General features: G+C 37.4%; 2 protein-coding genes across 3 annotated transcripts; one reads left to right on the top strand and one right to left on the bottom strand.

Moving 5' to 3' along the window:
- Positions 1-1,740: 1,740 nt before the first annotated feature.
- On the bottom strand, positions 1,741-6,123 carry LOC105208483 (B9 domain-containing protein 2). 2 transcript variants are annotated; one of them, XM_011178353.3, is made up of 4 exons: positions 5,401-5,540; positions 4,412-5,213; positions 3,212-3,371; positions 1,741-3,146 (listed from the first exon to the last, which is right to left on the bottom strand). In XM_011178353.3, the coding sequence occupies exons 2-4, from the start codon at positions 5,096-5,098 to the stop codon at positions 1,849-1,851; spliced, it is 2,145 nt and encodes a 714-aa protein (XP_011176655.1). In that variant the 5' UTR covers positions 5,099-5,213; positions 5,401-5,540; the 3' UTR covers positions 1,741-1,848. The 2 variants fall into 2 exon arrangements, with proteins under 2 accessions (XP_011176655.1, XP_011176656.1); XM_011178354.3 differs by lacking the exons at positions 1,741-3,146; positions 3,212-3,371 and adding an exon at positions 5,822-6,123 and having other exon boundaries at positions 4,892-5,213; positions 5,401-5,752.
- An 821-nt stretch (positions 6,124-6,944) lies between these two features.
- On the top strand, positions 6,945-9,308 carry Tssk1b_1 (testis-specific serine/threonine-protein kinase 3). Its single transcript, XM_011178352.3, has 4 exons — positions 6,945-7,781; positions 8,442-8,591; positions 8,663-8,823; positions 8,903-9,308. Exons 1-4 carry the CDS (start codon positions 7,291-7,293, stop codon positions 9,157-9,159), a joined length of 1,059 nt encoding a protein of 352 aa, XP_011176654.1. The 5' UTR covers positions 6,945-7,290; the 3' UTR covers positions 9,160-9,308.
- Positions 9,309-19,695: the final 10,387 nt, after the last annotated feature.

Here is a 19,695-nt window from a genome sequence, read left to right as displayed (position 1 = left end):
TCTTTAAAATTACAATTATAATTCCAATTAATATTACAATTACAATTCCCATTATCATTGCAATTATAATTTCCATTACCATTACCAATATAATTACCATTACCATTACAAGTGTCATTACCATTACAATTACAATTCACATTATCATTCCAATTAGAATTACTATCCCATAATAAATACCTTTACTGCAACAAAGCGGCAGGATAGATTACCGGCAGAGCTATTCAATTACGGCGGCGAAGAGCTGATATAAGGTGCATTCATCAGCTTCATTGCAAAATATGGTCGGAAGAAAGCATGCTTGACGATTGGAATCTCAGTGTGCTCTGCCCAATCCATAAAAAGGGAGATCCCACAAACTGTGCCAATTACCGAGGGATAAGCCTCCTAAATATCGCCTATATGGTTCTATCGAGCGTACTGTGTGAAAGATTTAAGCCCACCGTCAACAAACTGATTGGACCTTATCAGCGTGGCTTTAGACCTGGAAAGTCCACCATGGACCAGATATTCACCATGCGCCAAATCTTGGAGAAGAAATGTGAAAAGAGGATCGACACACACCACCTTTTTGTCGATTTCAAAGCTGCTTTCGACAGCACGAAAAGGAGCTGCCTTTATGCCGCGATGTCTGAATTTGGTATCCCCGCAAAACTAATACGGCTGTGTAAGTTGACGTTGAGCAACACCAAAAGCTCCGTCATGATTGGGAAGGACCTCTCCGAGCCGTTCTATACCAAACGAGGTTTCAGACAAGGTGACTCACTATCGTGCGACTTCTTTAATTTGATGTTGGAAAAGATAATACGAGCTGCAGAGCTAAATAGAGAAGGTACAATCTTCTACAAGAGTGTACAACTGCTGGCGTACGCCGATGATATTGATATCATCGGAAGCAACAACCACGCCGTTTGTTCTGCTTTTTCCCGCATGGATAAGGAGGCGAAGCGAATGGGTCTGGAGGTGAATGAGGACAAGACGAAATATCTCCTGTCATCAAGCAAACAGTCGGCGCACTCGCGTCTTGGCTCCCACGTCACTGTTGACAGTCATAACTTTGAAGTTGTAGATAATTTCGTATACCTGGGAACCAGTATCAACAACACCAACAATGTCAGCCTCGAAATCCAGCGCAGTATCACTTGCCAACAGGTGCTACTTTGGACTGAGTAGGCAATTGAACAGTAAAGTCCTCTCTCGACGAACCAAAATCAAGCTCTATAAGTCGCTTATCATTCCCGTCCTGCTTTACGGTGCAGAAGCTTGGACGATTTCAACATCAGATGAGACGACACCAGGAGTTTTCGAGAGGAAAATTTTGCGCAAGATTTATGGACCTCAGAACATTGGCAACGGCGAATACGACGAGTTATACGACGACATTGACATGTTCAGCGAATAAAAAGATAGCGGCTACGCTGGCTAGGTCATGTTGTGCGAAAGGATGAAAGTGCTCCAGCTCTGAAAGTGTTAGATGCAGTACCCGCCGGAGGAAGCCGAGGAAGGGGAAGGCCTCCACTCCGTTGGAGGGACCAGGTGGAGAGCGACCTGGTTACACTTGGAATCTCCAACTGGCGCCGAACTGCGAAGGAAAGAGAGGAGTGGCGCGCTCTCATCGATTCGGCTATAACCGGCTAAACGGTTGAACGCCAATCACATACATACTGCAACCATTACTACCGCTAATTACAATTATACTTCCCAATATCGAAAATGATATTCAAGGTAATTAAGCATTACTACGTTCTCCACTTGTATTTATTATTTATATGCTCATTGCATACTAATTACGTACTCATAATACTAGTAACTATATACTACAATATTTAGCAGTTAATTTATAAATAGTTAATTATTCGTATATAAAATTATAAAATTCATTAAGATAATAATCCACAAGATGCCGACTTCAGTTCGCAAAACACCAGAGTTGTAGACATCTTTAGAGTAATCAAAGAACATAACGGATACCGTGAGCGGCACCTCGATCACTTCATCCAATTCGAATTCCAAATCATTGCGTTCGCCAAACAACAATGTGGCATGCTTCACCAACGCCTGTTGCGCCACACCCGCTTCGGTGAATTGACCCACTAGGAACTCGTAAGCAATATTTAACAACATATTGCGACAACTGAAACTCTGTGTTTGCGCATTAAATTCACCACTTATGGGCGCGAAATTTTGATTTTCTACTTTTAATGGCGTCCATTTGTCGCTACGATTTGCTGGACGTCCCAATTGAGAGATATATAAGTCCGGAAATTTTTCATCAAATTCAAAATCAACAGCAACAAATAATTGTGCGTTGATTTGGGTTTGTAGTTGCAGGCACATTTCAGTGAAATTGCGTTCCTTTTGTGGAATTTTCGTGAGACTTTCATTGCCAAAGCGTAGCTTACACTGCTTCAGCACATTTATGCCATAATTGATGAGATTTTCCGGCGCTGCAACGTGTCTACACAGACTTTGATGTGTGGTGAATAAGGAAAATGTGTGATTTGCAGTTGCTTTTGTGGCATTCACATGAAAATAATCTAAAACTTGATTAGATTGTGACAAAGCTGCACTTTCATTGTTTGCTATAAAACGTGCTATAATTATGGGTTTGCCTTGTGTGTAACCCAAAGCGCCAGAGGTGAGTTTGACTGCAGTTTTTTCGAAAGCGGTCTCGTTTAATTCCTTATTGAGATTTTTTACCGTTAAGTTTTTGTAAATATATTCCAAGTGGTATGTTTGCCATAATTCTCGTCCCTTTTGCGTGCCGTTTGTAACGTTCAACTCCACCAAGCCACCAAGCAGTTGTGTGTAGTTATGTAATAGCTTAAATTTTATCTCTGCGGGGTAAAAGAATTGCAGCCGCTGTTCTACAGCAGTGCTATTATTTAGTGGCATTATGTCACACTTTTCTACATCACAAATTTTTAACTTGAAATTACTTAAAATATTCGTAATATAACCCGGTTCGTTGGCCTCGCTGATGGGTTTTAAGAGTAATTTGTTATTTTGTATAAAATTTATTATATTTCGTGCGCTTAATTGTAGTTCTTCTAATGTGACAGCTAAACAGTTGGCTTTGTATGGTTTTAAAAATTTGACAGATTCCATTATTTGACAGTGTGGCGGTTGAAAAGTATTTGGAAGATCTAATGAGGGATTGAAAGTGTATGTTATTAGTTTTTAACATAAGTAGAGGTCTATATTCACTCACCAAATTGTTTTAGTGTCATTGTTTTCATATTTAGAAATTGCAGTGGGTCTCCATATCTGTAAGCGTTCAAATTTCCTTCAGAGTGTTGTTCGGCAACGGTATCCCAAATGAGTGTAGGCCATTTGTAATAATGGTTTGTATTCAAATCGATTTCGGGAGACTGAAATGTTCAGAAAATTTTATAATAATGATATAATAATATTATACAATATTTATAGCCCTATCATTCTCAATATCAACATTAATATCATTAATATCTCAATCTCAATCTCAGTCTCAATCTCAATCTCAACCTCGATCTCAATTTCAATTTCAATCTCAACCTCGATCTCAATTTCAATCTCAATCTCAATCTCAATCTCAATCTCAATCTCAATCTCAATCTCAATCTCAATCTCAATCTCAATCTCAATCTCAATCTCAATCTCAATCTCAATCTCAATCTCAATCTCTATCTCTATCTCTATCTCTATCTCTATCTCTATCTCTATCTCTATCTCTATCTCTATCTCTATCTCTATCTCTATCTCTATCTCTCTCTATCTCTATCTCTATCTCTATCTCTATCTCAATCTCAATCTCAATCCCAATCTCAATATCAATCTCAATCTCAATCTTAATTTCAATCTCAATCTCAATCCCAATCTATATCTCAATCTCAATCTCTATATCTACCTCTATCTCTATCTCTATCTCTATCTCTATCTCTATCTCTATCTCTATCTCTATCTCTATCTCTATCTCTATCTCTATCTCTATCTCTATCTCTATCTCTATCTCTATCTCTATCTCTATCTCTATCTCTATCTCTATCTCTATCTCTATCTCTATCTCTATCTCTATCTCTATCTCTATCTCTATCTCTATCTCTATCTCTATCTCTATCTCTATCTCTATCTCTATCTCTATCTCTATCTCTATCTCTATCTCTATCTCTATCTCCATCTCCATCTCTATCTCTATCTCTATCTCTATCTCTATCTCTATCTCTATCTCTCTATCTCTCTATCTCTCTATCTCTATCTCTATATCTATCCTATCTCTATATCTATCGCAATCTCTATCTCTGTCTCTATCTCTATCTCTATGTCTATCTCTATGTCTATCTCTATGTCAATCTCAATCTCAATCTCAATCTCAATCTAAATGTCAATCTCTATCTCTATCTTAATCTCAATCTCAAATATCAAATGCACTCACCTTCTGTCGCTCCTTTCGCGTATTTGACCGAAACACGCACAGCCAACCATCGTTTACTTTGCACGACGGCAGTCCATGTTGATATTGAAATTCTTCCAAGCGACTTCTAAACTGTTTCTGCATTGGCGCATCATTACAATCAAAGATATTTAATGCTTCCGGTGAGCAATCTCTGTCACAACAACAATTGATATCGCATGCATCCAGCAGAAGATCACATTTGCAATAGTAGACGCCTGGACTTGAATGAGCTTTAACATTTGAAGCTTTGGGGGTATCCTCTACTGTATTGGTGGCAATCGTGCTTGCTACAGTAGGTTGTATTGTTGATGTTGTAACAATAGTTGTTGTGGTAATTTTTGGTGATTTTGTAGTTCGTAGACGTGGTGGAAATAGGGATATCGTAAAGTTAGGTTTTATTGTTGTTGTTTTCGTTGATTTAAAGGTTGTAGTTGTTGTTGTAGGTGTAGTGCTCTCTGTTTCTGGCTCCGTAATATCGGTTGTTGCAGTACTCTCTAGCAAATCAATTACCGTTGTGGGCTCTGTGGCGCTTAGTGGCATTTCTGTGGTTGTTGTTGTAGTTGTGGTACTAGTTATGTCCAAATTTATTCTCGATATACCAATTTTCACTGCACTCGTAACTTGTAGCAACAGCAAGAACTGTGCTGGCAAGAGTATTAACTTCATTTTGTATTTTGAGAATTCTGCTCACTTAAATTCTACACCAAATTTAGCGAAATTTCGATAAATCAAATTAAGGTCGATGATAATTTTTCCCGATGAACGTGTTTGTAGTTTGTATCTATAAAAAATATATATGATTACAAGATTTCTTGCAATAACGCTATAATTATTAATTGCGCCTAATTGTAGGCAATGCATTTTGAAAGTATAATCTTTATTGCTTATTTGCTTAATTGTAGGCAATACAAATACGTATAATCGCTATTGCTTATTTGCGCCTTGTAATTATATATACATTAACCCACCTCTCTACCCCAGTATAGATTAGATCTGGCTTACTAAGTCCCACGCCGCCACCACCGAATTTCTCACGCACACTATCGTACCAAGTTAGGGGTGCCAATTTCCAAGTCAGCAACTCTAAGCGATGCGCTCCCGGGCGACTGGGTAGATGCACAAAACCGTAACCAACGGGCCAACTTTTATGCAACACATTCACTGCATGCACTTCCACATGCAATTTCGGCCAACCCTGTATGGAGGCAGTGGCCAGGTGTATATCCAAGGGATGTGCGAAATCGGACGATTCTTCTAAGCGATTCGAAGAGACCAACGTCTGACCGGCTACTTCACCTTGTATGAGTTTCCAAGCGCTACCTGTGCGGTATACAATAAGCGGTGAGGGTTATAAAAATATGTGGATTTAATACATTGTTTGTTACGCACCGCTTTGCAGGCTCCACTTGCAGTAGATGTGTGGTTCCGCAAAATCAACAGCTTTTAAGATCTGTCCGATGACATGCACTTCCGCCATCAAAAGGATTTGTTTGCTTCAAATATTACCGGTATTAGCATAGCATACTACTTTTGATGTACTTTTGTAATAAATTATTTAAGTTTCTTTATATTGTTGCTTTTCGCCAGTTCTTTATTCCAATTTAATTTAGTTTTCTTTAAAAATCATTAAAATATTATTGTTACACGTGCTTTTCATATAAAAAAATTTGTAAAACTGTTTTTGATTTGTTTGTCGTTTTTGTCGTTACTGATCGTCTTGGTTACTGCTAGACCTTGCCAGACAGGTGTAACACCTGACAAACAACCCTTAAATAGATTTTAAATTTTTGATGCACCCTGTGTGGTGTGTTTGATAGAAGGGTTGATTGACATATAATTGCCGTATTCGATTCGTCGCTTCTCTGCTCGTTAATTATGTTTTTCATTTTATTTTATTTTATTTTATTTTAATTTACTTTATTTTATTTTATTTTATTTTAATTTACTTTATTTTATTTTATTTTATTTTATTTTATTTTATTTTATTTTATTCTATTTTATTTTAATTTATTTTATTTTATTTTATTTTATTTTAATTTACTTTATTTTAATTTATTTTATTTTATTTTATTTTATTTTATTTTATTTTATTTTATTTTATTTTATTTTATTTTATTTTATTTTATTTTATTTTATTTTATTTTAATCCACTTTATTTTATTTTATTTTATTTTAATTCACTTTATTTTATTTTATTTTAATTTAATTTAATTTAATTTAATTTAATTTATTTTATTTAATTTTATTTTATTTTTTTAGGTCCTTTAGGACTTCCTTCTGCCTTATTTTATTTTATATTTTTATTTCATTACTTCTCCGTTTTCGTTTTCCTTTTCCTTTCTCGAAAGATATATTGTTCTTCGGAAATGGGACTTTTTCCTTTCTTAAGGCATACAGATACATTTCCTTTCTCCTTTCTTAAGACATACAAATAAATTCTCAAAAATTTTTCTACTACATCACCTTGTATGAAATCACAGGAAATAGATTTTTTCATGTCATATATACTTCAATAACATTATTTACACTTTCACAGAAAAGTTTTCAAAAATCATAAGAAAGTCAGAAAAAAAATTTAATAAAATTTCAAAATCTTACGTAAAAAATTCAAAATTTATTATAAACATAAACCATTTTTGAAACATTATCAAACTGCGTTAATAAAAGCGCTGTAACAGCGAATTCCTACGGATTCTACAAATCAAATTAAATCATAACGAAAATTCAACTTAAATTAGGTCGCTAATTCCATTTCATGCAAGTTTTGTCCATGCGCAAATCACAGAAGAATCCAAAAACAATTACCGTTGAAAAGTTAAAAGTACGGCGTAGTAGTGTGTAGGCGATCCCATTCGGTTATGCCAATACCACCGCAAAAAACGTTCACGAAATGTGCGACGAGTAAAATTGTAGAAAACCAAATCATCGACCATATCAATAATAATACGAACAAGACCGACGAAAGCACAAATGTTAACGAGGTGTTACGACAGCATGGTGGTGCTTCCAAAGAAGATGACCGATCGCAAGCAGACCTCTCCGTGCAACGCGTAGGATCGGGTGCAACTTTAGCGACTGAAACAAAGTCCTACATAAATGGACGACCGAAAACCATATTAGAAGATCATGGCATAGTACTTGGTAAGGTGATAGGTACCGGTAATTATGCAAAGGTAAAAATTGGGTTTTCGGAGGAGTATGGCAAACGTGTCGCCGTTAAAATTATATCGAAAGTGAAAGCGCCAGCGGAGTATACGACAAAATTTCTACCACGTGAAATTGAAGCCGTCAAGGGATTGCATCACGAGAACTTGATAACGTTCTATCAAAGTATCGAGACTAGTCATAGGTGAGTTGAAATTTCTTCGAATTGACTGCGATAACTGGTTGCGGCGTATCCTGCTAAATCGATGTTTTGAGTTTGACTGGTTGCCCCATTGGGCTCGGTGAAACTCAATACTTATCATCTGATCAATTATTAAGTCCTCAGAAACTGTTCTGAAGTCGGTAAGGACTACTTTGGTTTGCCAAATGTTTTAGCTCACTTATGCTAATGGTTACTCCAGGTAGGTAGGTAGTTCTATCGTTAAGTCCCCATTTTCTGAGATCCCGGTGTGCAAAAAACCTTTGGAAGTTTATTATTGTGATGATCTGTTTATTTGTGATCAAGTTAAAACATATCCGATAAAGAAAAGTCAGTTGTCCGCGGTTTATGAATTCAGAATTTAGTGTTAGAAGTCAGATCAAAAACTTAAGAGTTTAGAACTCTTTCGCCAGACTTTGGAAAACTATTTTTTCTTGTAGAATTGACCGACTAGTTCTCAGTTGGGTCTTTAATAAATGATAGATAAAACTATGAAGTTTGCTGTTGCAACAATCCATGGAAGAATATAGATCGAGGTCCATACCTGTTTGGGTAGACTCAAATATCGTGGTAAAAGCTTTTAAGCTGAAGCTAAATATCAATATATTATCGCTCACTCTAACTAAGAACATTATATTCTTCCAGAGTTTATTTAATCATGCAACTGGCAGAGAATGGCACACTACTCGACTATGTACGTGAAAAGAAGTTCCTTGAAGAGCCACATAGTCGCAATCTATTCCAACAATTGATCAGCGCCGTAGAATATATACATTCGAAGAATGTGGTGCATCGGTAAGCATCTAAAGAGTCTGTAATATACCTGGAATACTCTCAATCAAATATTTTACTCTCTCTCTCTCTAGCGACATAAAATGCGAGAACCTCCTACTAGATGAAACATATACGCTAAAACTAATCGACTTCGGTTTTGCGCGCAAAGATACGCGTACCAGTGATCAGCAAGTGATACTCTCGAAAACCTTTTGCGGTAGCTATGCCTATGCGAGTCCTGAAATCCTCAAAGGTAAAAGTTTTCAGTGCTCTCGCCTACATTTTCTATCTGTAATAGAATTCATCCAATACTTATTTATTCACACCCATAGGTATTGCCTACGATCCTTTCATGTCCGATGTCTGGGCATGTGGTGTTGTCTGTTATGCAATGGTTTTCGGGAGACTACCCTACGATGGCTCCAATGTGCATATACTACTTAAACGCATCAATGCTGCACTTGCTTTTCCTAAGAATCCGGTGGTCTCTTTTGAATGTAAACAGCTAATTGGCCACATATTGGCACCATTAAAAGTGCGGTATGCGATACCGCAGATTAAAGAGGATTCCTGGTTTGGTAGAACCTAACGAATATGCTTACAAATGAAAAAAATTTCTTTAAAACATTACACGGAAATTAAACTACAAATTCTAGTTTGCAATGAAATTGATTGTTGATTTCCTAAGGAATGTATTAACTATGAAAGAAAATAAACGTCGAAAGAGATGGAAGATATGTATATGTATGTACATCAGGGATTTCTAGATTTTGTTTCTGGTGGAATTTAAACCCAAAATCTACCAAGGGGTATCCAAACTCTTATCATAATTACGAAATAAAAGACAAGTCGCTTGTGAGTGTTAACTTCTGCTGTGAGGGTAGTGGACTACCGAATATAACCTCTAAAATGAAAATACTTTAAAATACACTTTAAAAATACCTCAAACATATCGCTTATAAAACCAATTGACCCAACGAATACCTAGTCACTTTTATGCTTTAAAACTCTGTTTTGCTTTACATCCGCGTCTATTGACCTTTTGACAAAATTAATATTTACCGAAAGAAAGCCGTCTTTGCTGATTAAAATTCAATATTTAAGTTTCAAATAGAGTAATTAGCATTTGCATGTTAGTCAACTTCCGCCACACGCACACAAATGCAAATATTTCATGTATTTATCCACTTATGTAGTTTACATTACAAACAATTACATCTCCAATCCCTTACAGTGCGGTCCTGCAGGTTTTAGGCGCCCTGAAATAATTGTTATGTAGTAAGGGGCGCTGAGTTTTGAGAAAATATTGATTATTTTAAGAACTGAAATGGAAGCTCAAAAGATGTTAAATTTATTTTCTTGGATAAGGAACGGAAGGTATTAACTTCCAGCACCAGTTAGTATAACTGAAGTCTTTTGTTTATTTGTTTTAGTTGCGTTAGAATTGGGTTCATAAAAGTTCAATAGTTCTTCGAGACGGTAGTTGCCATAATCGGTCTGAAATATTTGAAATTTAAAGGGTGATCCAAGTAGAGGTACTTTTTCAACAGCATTTTTTTTGACAGATCATGCGTGAATCGTGTCAAGCTGTCATGTTTTTTTTGTTCAGTATTGTTTGAAATTTCATCATGGACTTACGCCTCAACAACGTTTAAAAATTGCTTCGCTCGATAGGCTCTTGACAAGTTCCAAGAAGATCGGACGTTTTCGAGCCAAATTCTGTTTAGCGATTAGGCCCATTTCTGGCTCAATGGGTTTGTAAACAAGCGAAATTGCCGCATTTGGGTCGAGGAGCAACCGAAAGAGATTCAAGAGCTGCCATTTCATATCGAAAAAACAACGGTTTCGTGTGGATTTTGGACCGATGGTACATATTTCTTCAAAAATGACGACGATGAGATAGTAAACGTCCATGACGACCATTGTAACTGCCTAGTTGATACCTGAAATTGAAGCTCGTGATCTCGGCGACATTTAGTCTCAACAAGATGGAGCCACTTTCCACACATTGCATCAATCAATGAATTTATTGTGAGAGCACTTCTGTGAGCAGATAATTTCACGTTTTGGGCCGGTCGATTGGCCACCAAAATCGTATGATGTCACACTTTTTCTGTGCGGTAAAGTCTAAAGTCTATTTGGACAAAACATCAGCGTGCCATTCGGCAATTACTAGTCAAAATGCTCGGACGAGCAATCGAAAATAGACCAATCGAGACGTAGCCACGGCCAACATTTGCAACAGATAATCTTTAAAAAATAAATGCCAAAGAATGTTCTTTCAAATGATAATAAAAAATTCCCTGTTCAATTTGAATTTTCTGTATTTTTTCTTTAAAAATGTTGGGAACTTCGAAAAGGATCAAGTTGGTTTTTTATACTAGTTAATCTTAATCCGTCAACAAACTGATTGGACCTTATCAGTGTGGCTTTAGACCTGGAAAGTCCACCATGGACCAGATATTCACCATGCGACAAATCTTGGAGAAGAAACGTGAAAAGAGGATCGACACACACCACCTTTTTGTCGATTTCAAAGCTGCTTTCGACAGCACGAAAAGGAGCTGCCTTTATGCCACGATGTCTGAATTTGGTATCCCCGCAAAACTAATACGGCTGTGTAAGTTGACGTCGAGTAACACCAAAAGCTCCGTCATGATTGGGAAGGACCTCTCCGAGCCGTTCGATACCAAACGGGGTTTCAGACAAGGTGACTCACTATCGTGCGACTCCTTTAATTTGATGTTGGAAAAAATAATACGAGCTGCAGAGCTAAATAGTGAAGGTACTATCTTCTACAAGAGTGTACAGCTGCTGGCGTACGCCGATGATATTGATATCATCGGAAGCAACAACCGCGCCGTTTGCTCTTCTTTTTCCAGACTGGATAAGGAAGCGAAGCGTATGATAGCTGGTGGTGAACGAGGACAAGACGAAATATCTCCTGTCGTCAAACAAACAGTCAGCGCATTCTCGTCTTGGCTCCCACGTCACTGTTGACAGTCATAACTTTGAAGTTGTAGATAATTTCGTCTACCTGGGAACCAGCATTAACAGCAATAACAATGTCAGCCTGGAAATCCAACGCAGAATCACTCTTGCCAACAGGTGCTACTATGGACTAAGTAGGCAATTGAAAAGTAAAGTCCTCTCTCGACGAACAAAAACCAAACTCTACAAATCTCTCATCATTCCCGTCCTACTATACGGTGCAGAAGCGTGGGCGATGTCAACATCTGATGAGACGGCACTAGGAGTTTTCGAGAGAAAGGTTTTGCGGAAGATTTATGGTCCCTTAAACATTGGGAACGGCGAATACCGCAGACGATGGAACGTAGAGCTGTATGTGTTATTAGACGACATAGACATAATCCAGCGAATAAAAAAACAGCGGCTACGCTGGCTAGGACATGTTGTTCGAATGGATGAAGGTGCTCCAGCTCTGAAAGTATTCGATGCAGTACCCGCTGGTGGAAGCAGAGGAAGGACCAGGTGGAGAGGGACCTGGCCTCGCTTGGTATAACCAATTGGCGCCAAACTGCCAGAAGGAGGGATACGTGGCGCGCTGTTTTGGACTCGGCTATAACCGCGTAAGCGGTGTCTACGCCAGTCAAGAAGACGAAGTTCAGTTTTAATTTAAGCTCATTCTTCTATTCTCACTTATAGACTAGTAATTTTCCATATAGACAGTTTGTCCAAATTCTAGTTTGAGCCTAGACCTTTTATAACTTGTTTGTTTATGTACAATTATTTTGTCGCCTTTTTGGATCACTTCCGGTTCTTCTTACTTATAATAATTTTAACTTAATCTTCACTAGATTAACTGTCTTTCACTTAATCTCAAAATGTAATGCGCCCCTTATTGGGCCCTGCAGAAACTTCCCTGTCAGTTAGTTTCTCCGCTAAGACACCACTACTTCACATTTATGTGTGAGTGTGTGTACGTGTAAAATCACTTGCATAAATTGTTGTTCAACCGAGTGTGTGTGTGTTTGCATGTGAGTATTTATTTAATAATTTTCCGAATGATTAATTTTGAATACATAATTTGCAACAACAAAAACAAACACGCCAACAAATCACAGACAAATGCCATAGACCATTACATACGCGTATTTATATAGCATAACAAGATAATTTAATATGCAAATGTTGAAAATTTAAATATTATAATCATCTTCAGCGCTGCAGTGTTCATAATTTTTAAGTGACTAATATTTATTACGACTTTAATGCAGTAGTGCTTATTGAGCAGAGTAGAGGCAAAGCCAAGCGGAGTATATAAATTATATTGCATGTGTGTACAATTTAGTTGACATTTTCAACTGAGTACTAATTATATAAATGTATACATATATATATATATATGTTTAATTCACTGCTAATACACCACCTTAAAGGGATCTAACTAGTATTTAGCTGACAAACGTTAGATAAACATAATAATAGGTACATAAATATAAACACCAACACCAAATTAGCGACAATTGACATCGACAACATGCTCAACTCCCATAATGCCGTATGCAAATTTTAATGGCAAACACCTTGATGTTTCACAATCCATACTATGCTTAAATGTGTGTAAGGATGTGTGTGTCTACGTCTGTGTAATGCTATGACATTTGTCCACTTGGCAATGTCGTTGGCTCGATTGCTCTGTTGAAGGCGTTGACTCTAGTGTTTGCCCTGAGAATGAAGATGCACTTTGGTCTAAACTGAAATTATTTGCATTTAGTAGGCACAGCATGTGCATAACATCTGTATATATAAATATTCACATATGCAGCTGTAAGTGTTTGTCCCGTATGCCATTGCTTAGAGGTTAACAGAATTGATTATTTTGTTAAGGTGCTGCGACCTCTACATATACACAGTGTAACGAAAAGTCTGGGAAATAAATTGTGCTGGAGTCTGGTGGAATTGGCTCTAAGTATGAGATCTAAGAGTTAAATAGGACTTGTATTAAAATATTATCCGTACAACCGTCTGTCATCAACCGCCTCAAAGCAGCTGCATGTAAGAACTGCATCGAAAATTTAACAAAATTTAACTAATAACACTTTCACCATATAAATGTTGGCTGACTCAAGCTTCCCTGCACTTTAGTCGTGTTACTTTCCTCCTCAATTAATTGTATTCAGTAAACTTTATTAAATAGCCCTCAGAATATTAGCGGATTTGCTTACGGCGTGATAAGTGTAATAAGTCCAAAAAAAGTTGACGTATTCGTAAGAAGGGCAATCGTCAGATTTATGGTATAAAGGTCTTCTTCTCACCCCTAATTACCACAAATTCAATCGAGGTGTTGTATTTTAATTTCTGATAGAGTCGAACATTATATACCAACCTCTACAAATACAAGTCAACATGACAACAAACAATAGTATTGAAAGCCATCGGTCCATCTAAATTGAAACGGTTTTCCTCAGTAAAAACAATTGGATGCTAATCATTGAGTCGAGTGTCAGATCACTCCAAGTCTCTTCAAATGCTGGGAAACAACTAGCACTTGTCCGTTTCCGTGGTCTTCACTAGTTCGGAGTGGAGCGTAAGTGGTTCTCCCGACTCTTAGCAAAGTTTCTCTTGCCACAATTATTGGAGTGCTGATTGGACATTCTCCAATAGGCACGGATGCGATAAGTTTAAAAATCGTTCCGAAAATAAATTGTCAAAACTGTATAGAGGAAGCCGACGTGGAATCATCTATGCTCTCCTTCTCCTTCAATTTACAGTTTTTGTTATACTGGGACTAAAACACTTTCGACGAATCTGACTAATTGTCTGGAATTGATATTAGCCAAGCTTGAGCTATTTACCATTAATAAATTTAGAATAATTAACTCGTTAGAAACAACAACAATGTTTTTTAGTATTCCCAAACTTTATTATATTATTTATTATATTATATAAAAAATAATGACCTGGAAAATCTACAATGGACCAGATATTCACCATGCGCCAAATCTTGGAAAAGACCCGAGAGAGAAGAATCGATACCCACCATCTTTTTATCGATTTTAAAGCTGCCTTCGATAGCACGAAAAGGAGCTGCCTTTATGCCGCGATGTCTGAATTTGGTATCCCTGCAAAACTAATACGGCTATGTAAGCTGACGTTGAGCAACACCAAAAGCTCCGTCAGGATCGGGAAGGACCTCTCCGAGCCGTTCGATACCAAACGAGGCTTCAGACAGGGTGACTCACTATCGTGCGACTTCTTCAATCTATTGCTGGAAAAAATAATACGAGCTGCAGAACTAAATAGAGAGGGTACAATCTTCTACAAGAGTGTACAGCTCCTGGCGTATGCCGATGATATTGATATCATCGGAAGCAACAACCGCGCCGTTTGTTCTGCGTTTTCCAGACTAGATAAAGAAGCGAAGCGTATGGGTCTGGTGGTGAATGAGGACAAGACGAAATATCTCCTGTCATCAAACAAACAGTCAGCGCACTCGCGTCTTGGCTCCCACGTCACTGTTGACAGTCATAACTTTGAAGTTGTAGATAATTTCGTTTATCTGGGAACCAGCATTAACAACACCAACAATGTCAGCCTTGAAATCCAACGCAGAATCACTCTTGCCAACAGGTGCTACTTTGGACTGAGTAGGCAATTGAAAAGCAAAGTCCTCTCTCGACGAACCAAAATCAAACTCTATAAGTCGCTCATTATTCCCGTCCTGATGTATGGCGCTGAAGCGTGGACGATGACAACATCCGATAAGACGACTCTTGGGGTTTTCGAGAGAAAGGTTTTGCGCAAGATTTATGGTCCTCTAAACATTGGCAACGGCGAATACCGCAGACGATGGAACGATGAGCTGTACGATTTATACGACGACATTGACATAGTTCAGCGAATAAAAAGACAGCGGCTACGCTGGCTAGGTCATGTTGTACGGATGGAAGAAAACACTCCAGCTCTGAAAGTATTCGATGCAGTACCCGCTGGAGGAAGCCGCGGAAGAGGACGACCTCCACTCCGGTGGAAAGACCAAGTGCAAAGTGACCTGGCTTCACTTGGTGTTTCCAGTTGGCGCCAAAAAGCAAAAAGGAGGAATGAGTGGCGCGCTCTGGTGGATTCGGCTATAATCGCTTAAAGCGGTTCCTACGCCAAATATATATATATATATATATAAAAAATTTACATCACATCTGACCTCAAGTGATCTTTCAAAATGTAACCAAACCGGACTTCGCGTGATCCCCAAAATATAAACAAATCTGAGTTCCAGCGATACTTCAAATTGTAAACAAACCTCAATGAACTCAATGACCATTTTACAGGAGTCAATGGCCTTTCACGAGATCAGTAACCTTTATCGGTCACACGAGGTCAGGTACTATCGAGTTACCGTATTGTCATGTAATATTTCGCTTGATCAGTAAAAAAATTAAAAACTTTGTACGCACCCTTATCTTCATAATGTCGCCGTATTACAAAAGCTGGAATATTTCAGGCAGGTTAATTTATGAGGTGTGAGTTCTTCAAATTCAGATATACCACATGACGTTGTGGAAAAATGATATTCTTTTCGGTGTTGGAAAATGATGCTAGAAAGCAATTGGTTTGGAAGAAACAAAAGAACAATAGTGCGTTCTTGTTCATTCTTGTTCATTCGTTCTTGTTCTTGTTCATTCGTTCTTGCGCACTATTGTTCTTTTGTTTCTCCTTCTTGCAATTGGAAATAACAAGCGATACCAGATCGCTCTCAAGCTGATCTTTACAACATAATGGAGACCTTCCTTTTTTAAAGCTGGAGTGTTTTCGTCTATTCAGCTAATATGACCTAGCCAGCGTAACCGCTGTCTTTTTATTCGCTGAACTAGTTCAATATCGTCGAATAACTTACAGCTCATCGTTCCATCGTTCAAAGGATCATAAATTATCCTCAAAATCTTTCTCTCGAAAACTACTAGTGCCGTCTCATTGGATGACGAAACCGTCCGCGCTTCTGCACCATAAAGCAGTACGGGAAGATTAAGCGAATTGTTGAGTTAGCTTTTGGTTCATCGAAAGAGGATTTTACTTTTCAATTCCCTACTCAGTTCAAAGCATCAGCTGTTTTCAGGAATGATTCTGCGTTGGATTTTGAGGCTGACATTGTTGGTGTTGTTAATGCTGGTCCTAAGGTAGTCAATAGTTTAGTCGTATCATAATAGTATAGTCGTATCATAATGATATCTAGTATTGAAATATTTATTTCGTAAAAATTTAAATTCTTAATGATGAATTGGTGAGATTTAAATTAAGGTATACGGGGTTTTAGTTGGTATTAAAAAGATTTTAAGCCATCATAAGATATTCAACTTATTTATTTATAAATCTTAGGGAACATATCAGGTCATCATCTCCATGACTCAATAATTCATCATGGTTGAGCTCCGGGTGTCAGTGATGTTTTCTACCAAAATTTTGAGGACACATCGTCAATATTTGCTGTTGGGCCTTAAGATTCAGTTCCATATCTTAATTCCAAAAAGTAGTACTGTCATGAAATTCTCCGATATGTTTTGTTCAAGGCTAGTCTGACAACGAATCAATCTGCCCATAGGGCGTTGACTTTTGACCACCTTCTATGCACATATGTATACCAATGTGCCTGAGCGCCTATAAATATGCATCTATAATTATTTCCGCGTTTTTATTACATGTTCGTGATAACTGTTTATACGTTTCCCGGTTCTCCCACTAATTTAAGTATAAACGTTTTCCAATATTTTTTTTTTAAACCCTAACGCTTAAAATTAATATAATTATCAACGTTCCACTAAGTGCTTGTTTATGTTTGTTGTTGTTGCTGTTGTTTATTTATGCTCCTGTTAAAGCACTGTTAGGGAATATCCGTATGCAAAATTACATGTCAATGTCTAGACATGGGGAACACAGCGTATAATTAACTGTGCATGACAGCGATGCCGACAATTAGTGTTTGACTGCTACAACAATTTTAGTCATACCACATACATATATACAACAACAGACATATGCAACTGAATGTGCTTACGTGTGTGCACTTACCCGCCTGAGCAACTTTAGTCTCCTGTCCGCATCGCGTCCACCAGTCGTATTTATGTACTTTTGAACTGGCAAACGTTGTAGGGCTAAAATTTAGCTGCGAGTCCTACGCATTTTCCGCTTTGCGTTCATTGCATCGTCACGTCACGTAACGTAGGGAAATTCCGCTAACTACAAATGTCAAATGCAAATGCAAGTTGCACAATGAAATGTGGCTAGTCGTGTGGAAGTGAGCTATGGTCATGTTGTTGACAGTTGAAGTCGTGTTGGTAGCGGTGACGGCAAAGAGAGAGAGAGACATAACGCAGCCATAGTTCGGTTAGTTGTTGCTCTTCATTAAGGACTTTTGTACCGTTCACTGATGCAGGTGTACACGCAGCGGCCATTCAAGGGACGCGTATAATTAAGATCTTTGCATCGAAGTGGATTAGTCAAAGTTAGCATGGGTACTTTGGCAATATCTACTGATAGCTGTGTGGAAGTGGGAGTAATAAAGAAGTCACTTAGGGGGTTTCTCTAAATAAATTCTTTTCTGTTAAGGATTCCTCTAAGAAAGTCTTTTGCTATAAAAAAATGTGTAACAAATAATTAAAATTCATATAAGACACCGCCAAGGCTCATATACAGTCCATGTAACGTTAAATATTTCTTGAAAAGTTTAATCTGCAACTATTCTAAATACCTTAACGCTTGATCTTCTAACTCTAACTCATACTATAAATACATATGTATGACACGATTATCATTCCTTAAGAAACTACGATCATAAAGTTAAAGTCGTTTCTACGAGAGTCTGAATAGACCCGGCTTTTTATCCGCCCAAGTACTGTCACCTCAGCAGCATACTTCATAGTATATTTGAGAAAAGTTTTCACTCGCTTTAACAACAGTTCGTTCTGGTAACTGAGTCGATTAGGATAGGTCTGATTAGCATATATCCTAAAAATTAATACGTCAACCTTTAGGAAGCCTATAATAATAGTAATAACTCGTTTTCTTGTCTCAATCTATAAACTTTCTCCTTAGTAGATAAGTTAGACAAAAGCGTCTTGAAGCAACAATTAAGTCCATCCGTAGGCTGTTTGGTTCTTCTAAATTAGCTCTTTGACGACCTAATTATATTTTGCAAGTCCTAAGGAGGTTGAGGCAATTTTGACACACCCTCTTTTTTTAGTAGATGATGCGATGCCTCCTTTAGCTTCTACTACCACCTATTGGTACTGTAGTAAATACTTACCGAAAAGAAGAAACTTCATCCATTCGAAAAACGATATGATAGTCGTTATAAGCAATATTTTTGAAACCTGAATCAATGGAAAACATCAGAAGTACTGCCATTGTGGATGTTAACATTTATACATCGGTTAGTTATCTGAAGGAAACAGATATCTCAGTTAAAGTATCTCAGTTAAAGTATCTCAGAAACATCAATGATTGCATTCAGCAAGATAATGTTAACTTCAGAGATTCATTTCGTGTCATTCGGAATATCAGAAACTGATTTTATATGTCGAACTCTTATCCAAGAGGTACAGGTACAGGTTGTCTTATAGCAACGATTTCGGTAGCCAAATCTGGACGTGTTTGATAAATTAGAAATGTATACGTGAGGAACCGTTATAGCGTTTTTAGATAGCCAAATAAATTGATCAATCAAAATTTTTATTGAGAAATCCTTTTTTGCCTTTTTACTGCCGACTACTCGATTACCGATCAATTGTTATACATTTTTGGTTTTGCTTTTCATAAGAAGTTGATAAGTTTTATCAGCTGATTAATATTTTTCAGCAGCGAAATTTTTTTTTATAAAAAAATTCAGCCAATCGCAGACAAAGGACGTAAATCATACGTCTTTATCGCAGAGTTGCATTTGATTTTCAAGTCGATTAAAATTCAATTAAAAATTAATGTAGATTTTATTTTGTATGGTAAATCGATCTTAATAAGCATTCTAATCGAGCAGAGGGCAGTTAATTGATCAATTAGCTCCTGTGCAAAAAGGCTATTACTTATAATATATCTATAGGATAGCCAAGTTGAATTGATATTTGGATGTGTGTTTAGCATTCGTCCAATGCCGAAGTAATTACTATGAGAAGCT

Source organism: Zeugodacus cucurbitae, chromosome 3, assembly GCF_028554725.1.
Source record: "Zeugodacus cucurbitae isolate PBARC_wt_2022May chromosome 3, idZeuCucr1.2, whole genome shotgun sequence".
Taxonomy (NCBI): Eukaryota; Metazoa; Arthropoda; class Insecta; order Diptera; family Tephritidae; genus Zeugodacus; species Zeugodacus cucurbitae.
The sequence above is the reverse complement of the archived record's forward strand: the minus strand, read 5'-3'. Positions and strand labels throughout refer to the sequence as shown.

Coding starts and splice junctions, on each gene's coding strand:
- LOC105208483 (XM_011178353.3), bottom strand. CDS start 5,098: ATGAAGTTAATACTCTTGCCAGCACAGTTCTTGCTGTTGCTACAAGTT. Junction 3,372..4,411: donor CGCGAAAGGAGCGACAGAAG/GTGAGTGCATTT, acceptor TGAACATTTCAG/TCTCCCGAAATCGATTTGAA. Junction 3,147..3,211: donor AATGACACTAAAACAATTTG/GTGAGTGAATAT, acceptor ATCCCTCATTAG/ATCTTCCAAATACTTTTCAA.
- Tssk1b_1 (XM_011178352.3), top strand. CDS start 7,291: ATGCCAATACCACCGCAAAAAACGTTCACGAAATGTGCGACGAGTAAA. Junction 8,592..8,662: donor TCGAAGAATGTGGTGCATCG/GTAAGCATCTAA, acceptor CTCTCTCTCTAG/CGACATAAAATGCGAGAACC. Junction 8,824..8,902: donor GAGTCCTGAAATCCTCAAAG/GTAAAAGTTTTC, acceptor TCACACCCATAG/GTATTGCCTACGATCCTTTC.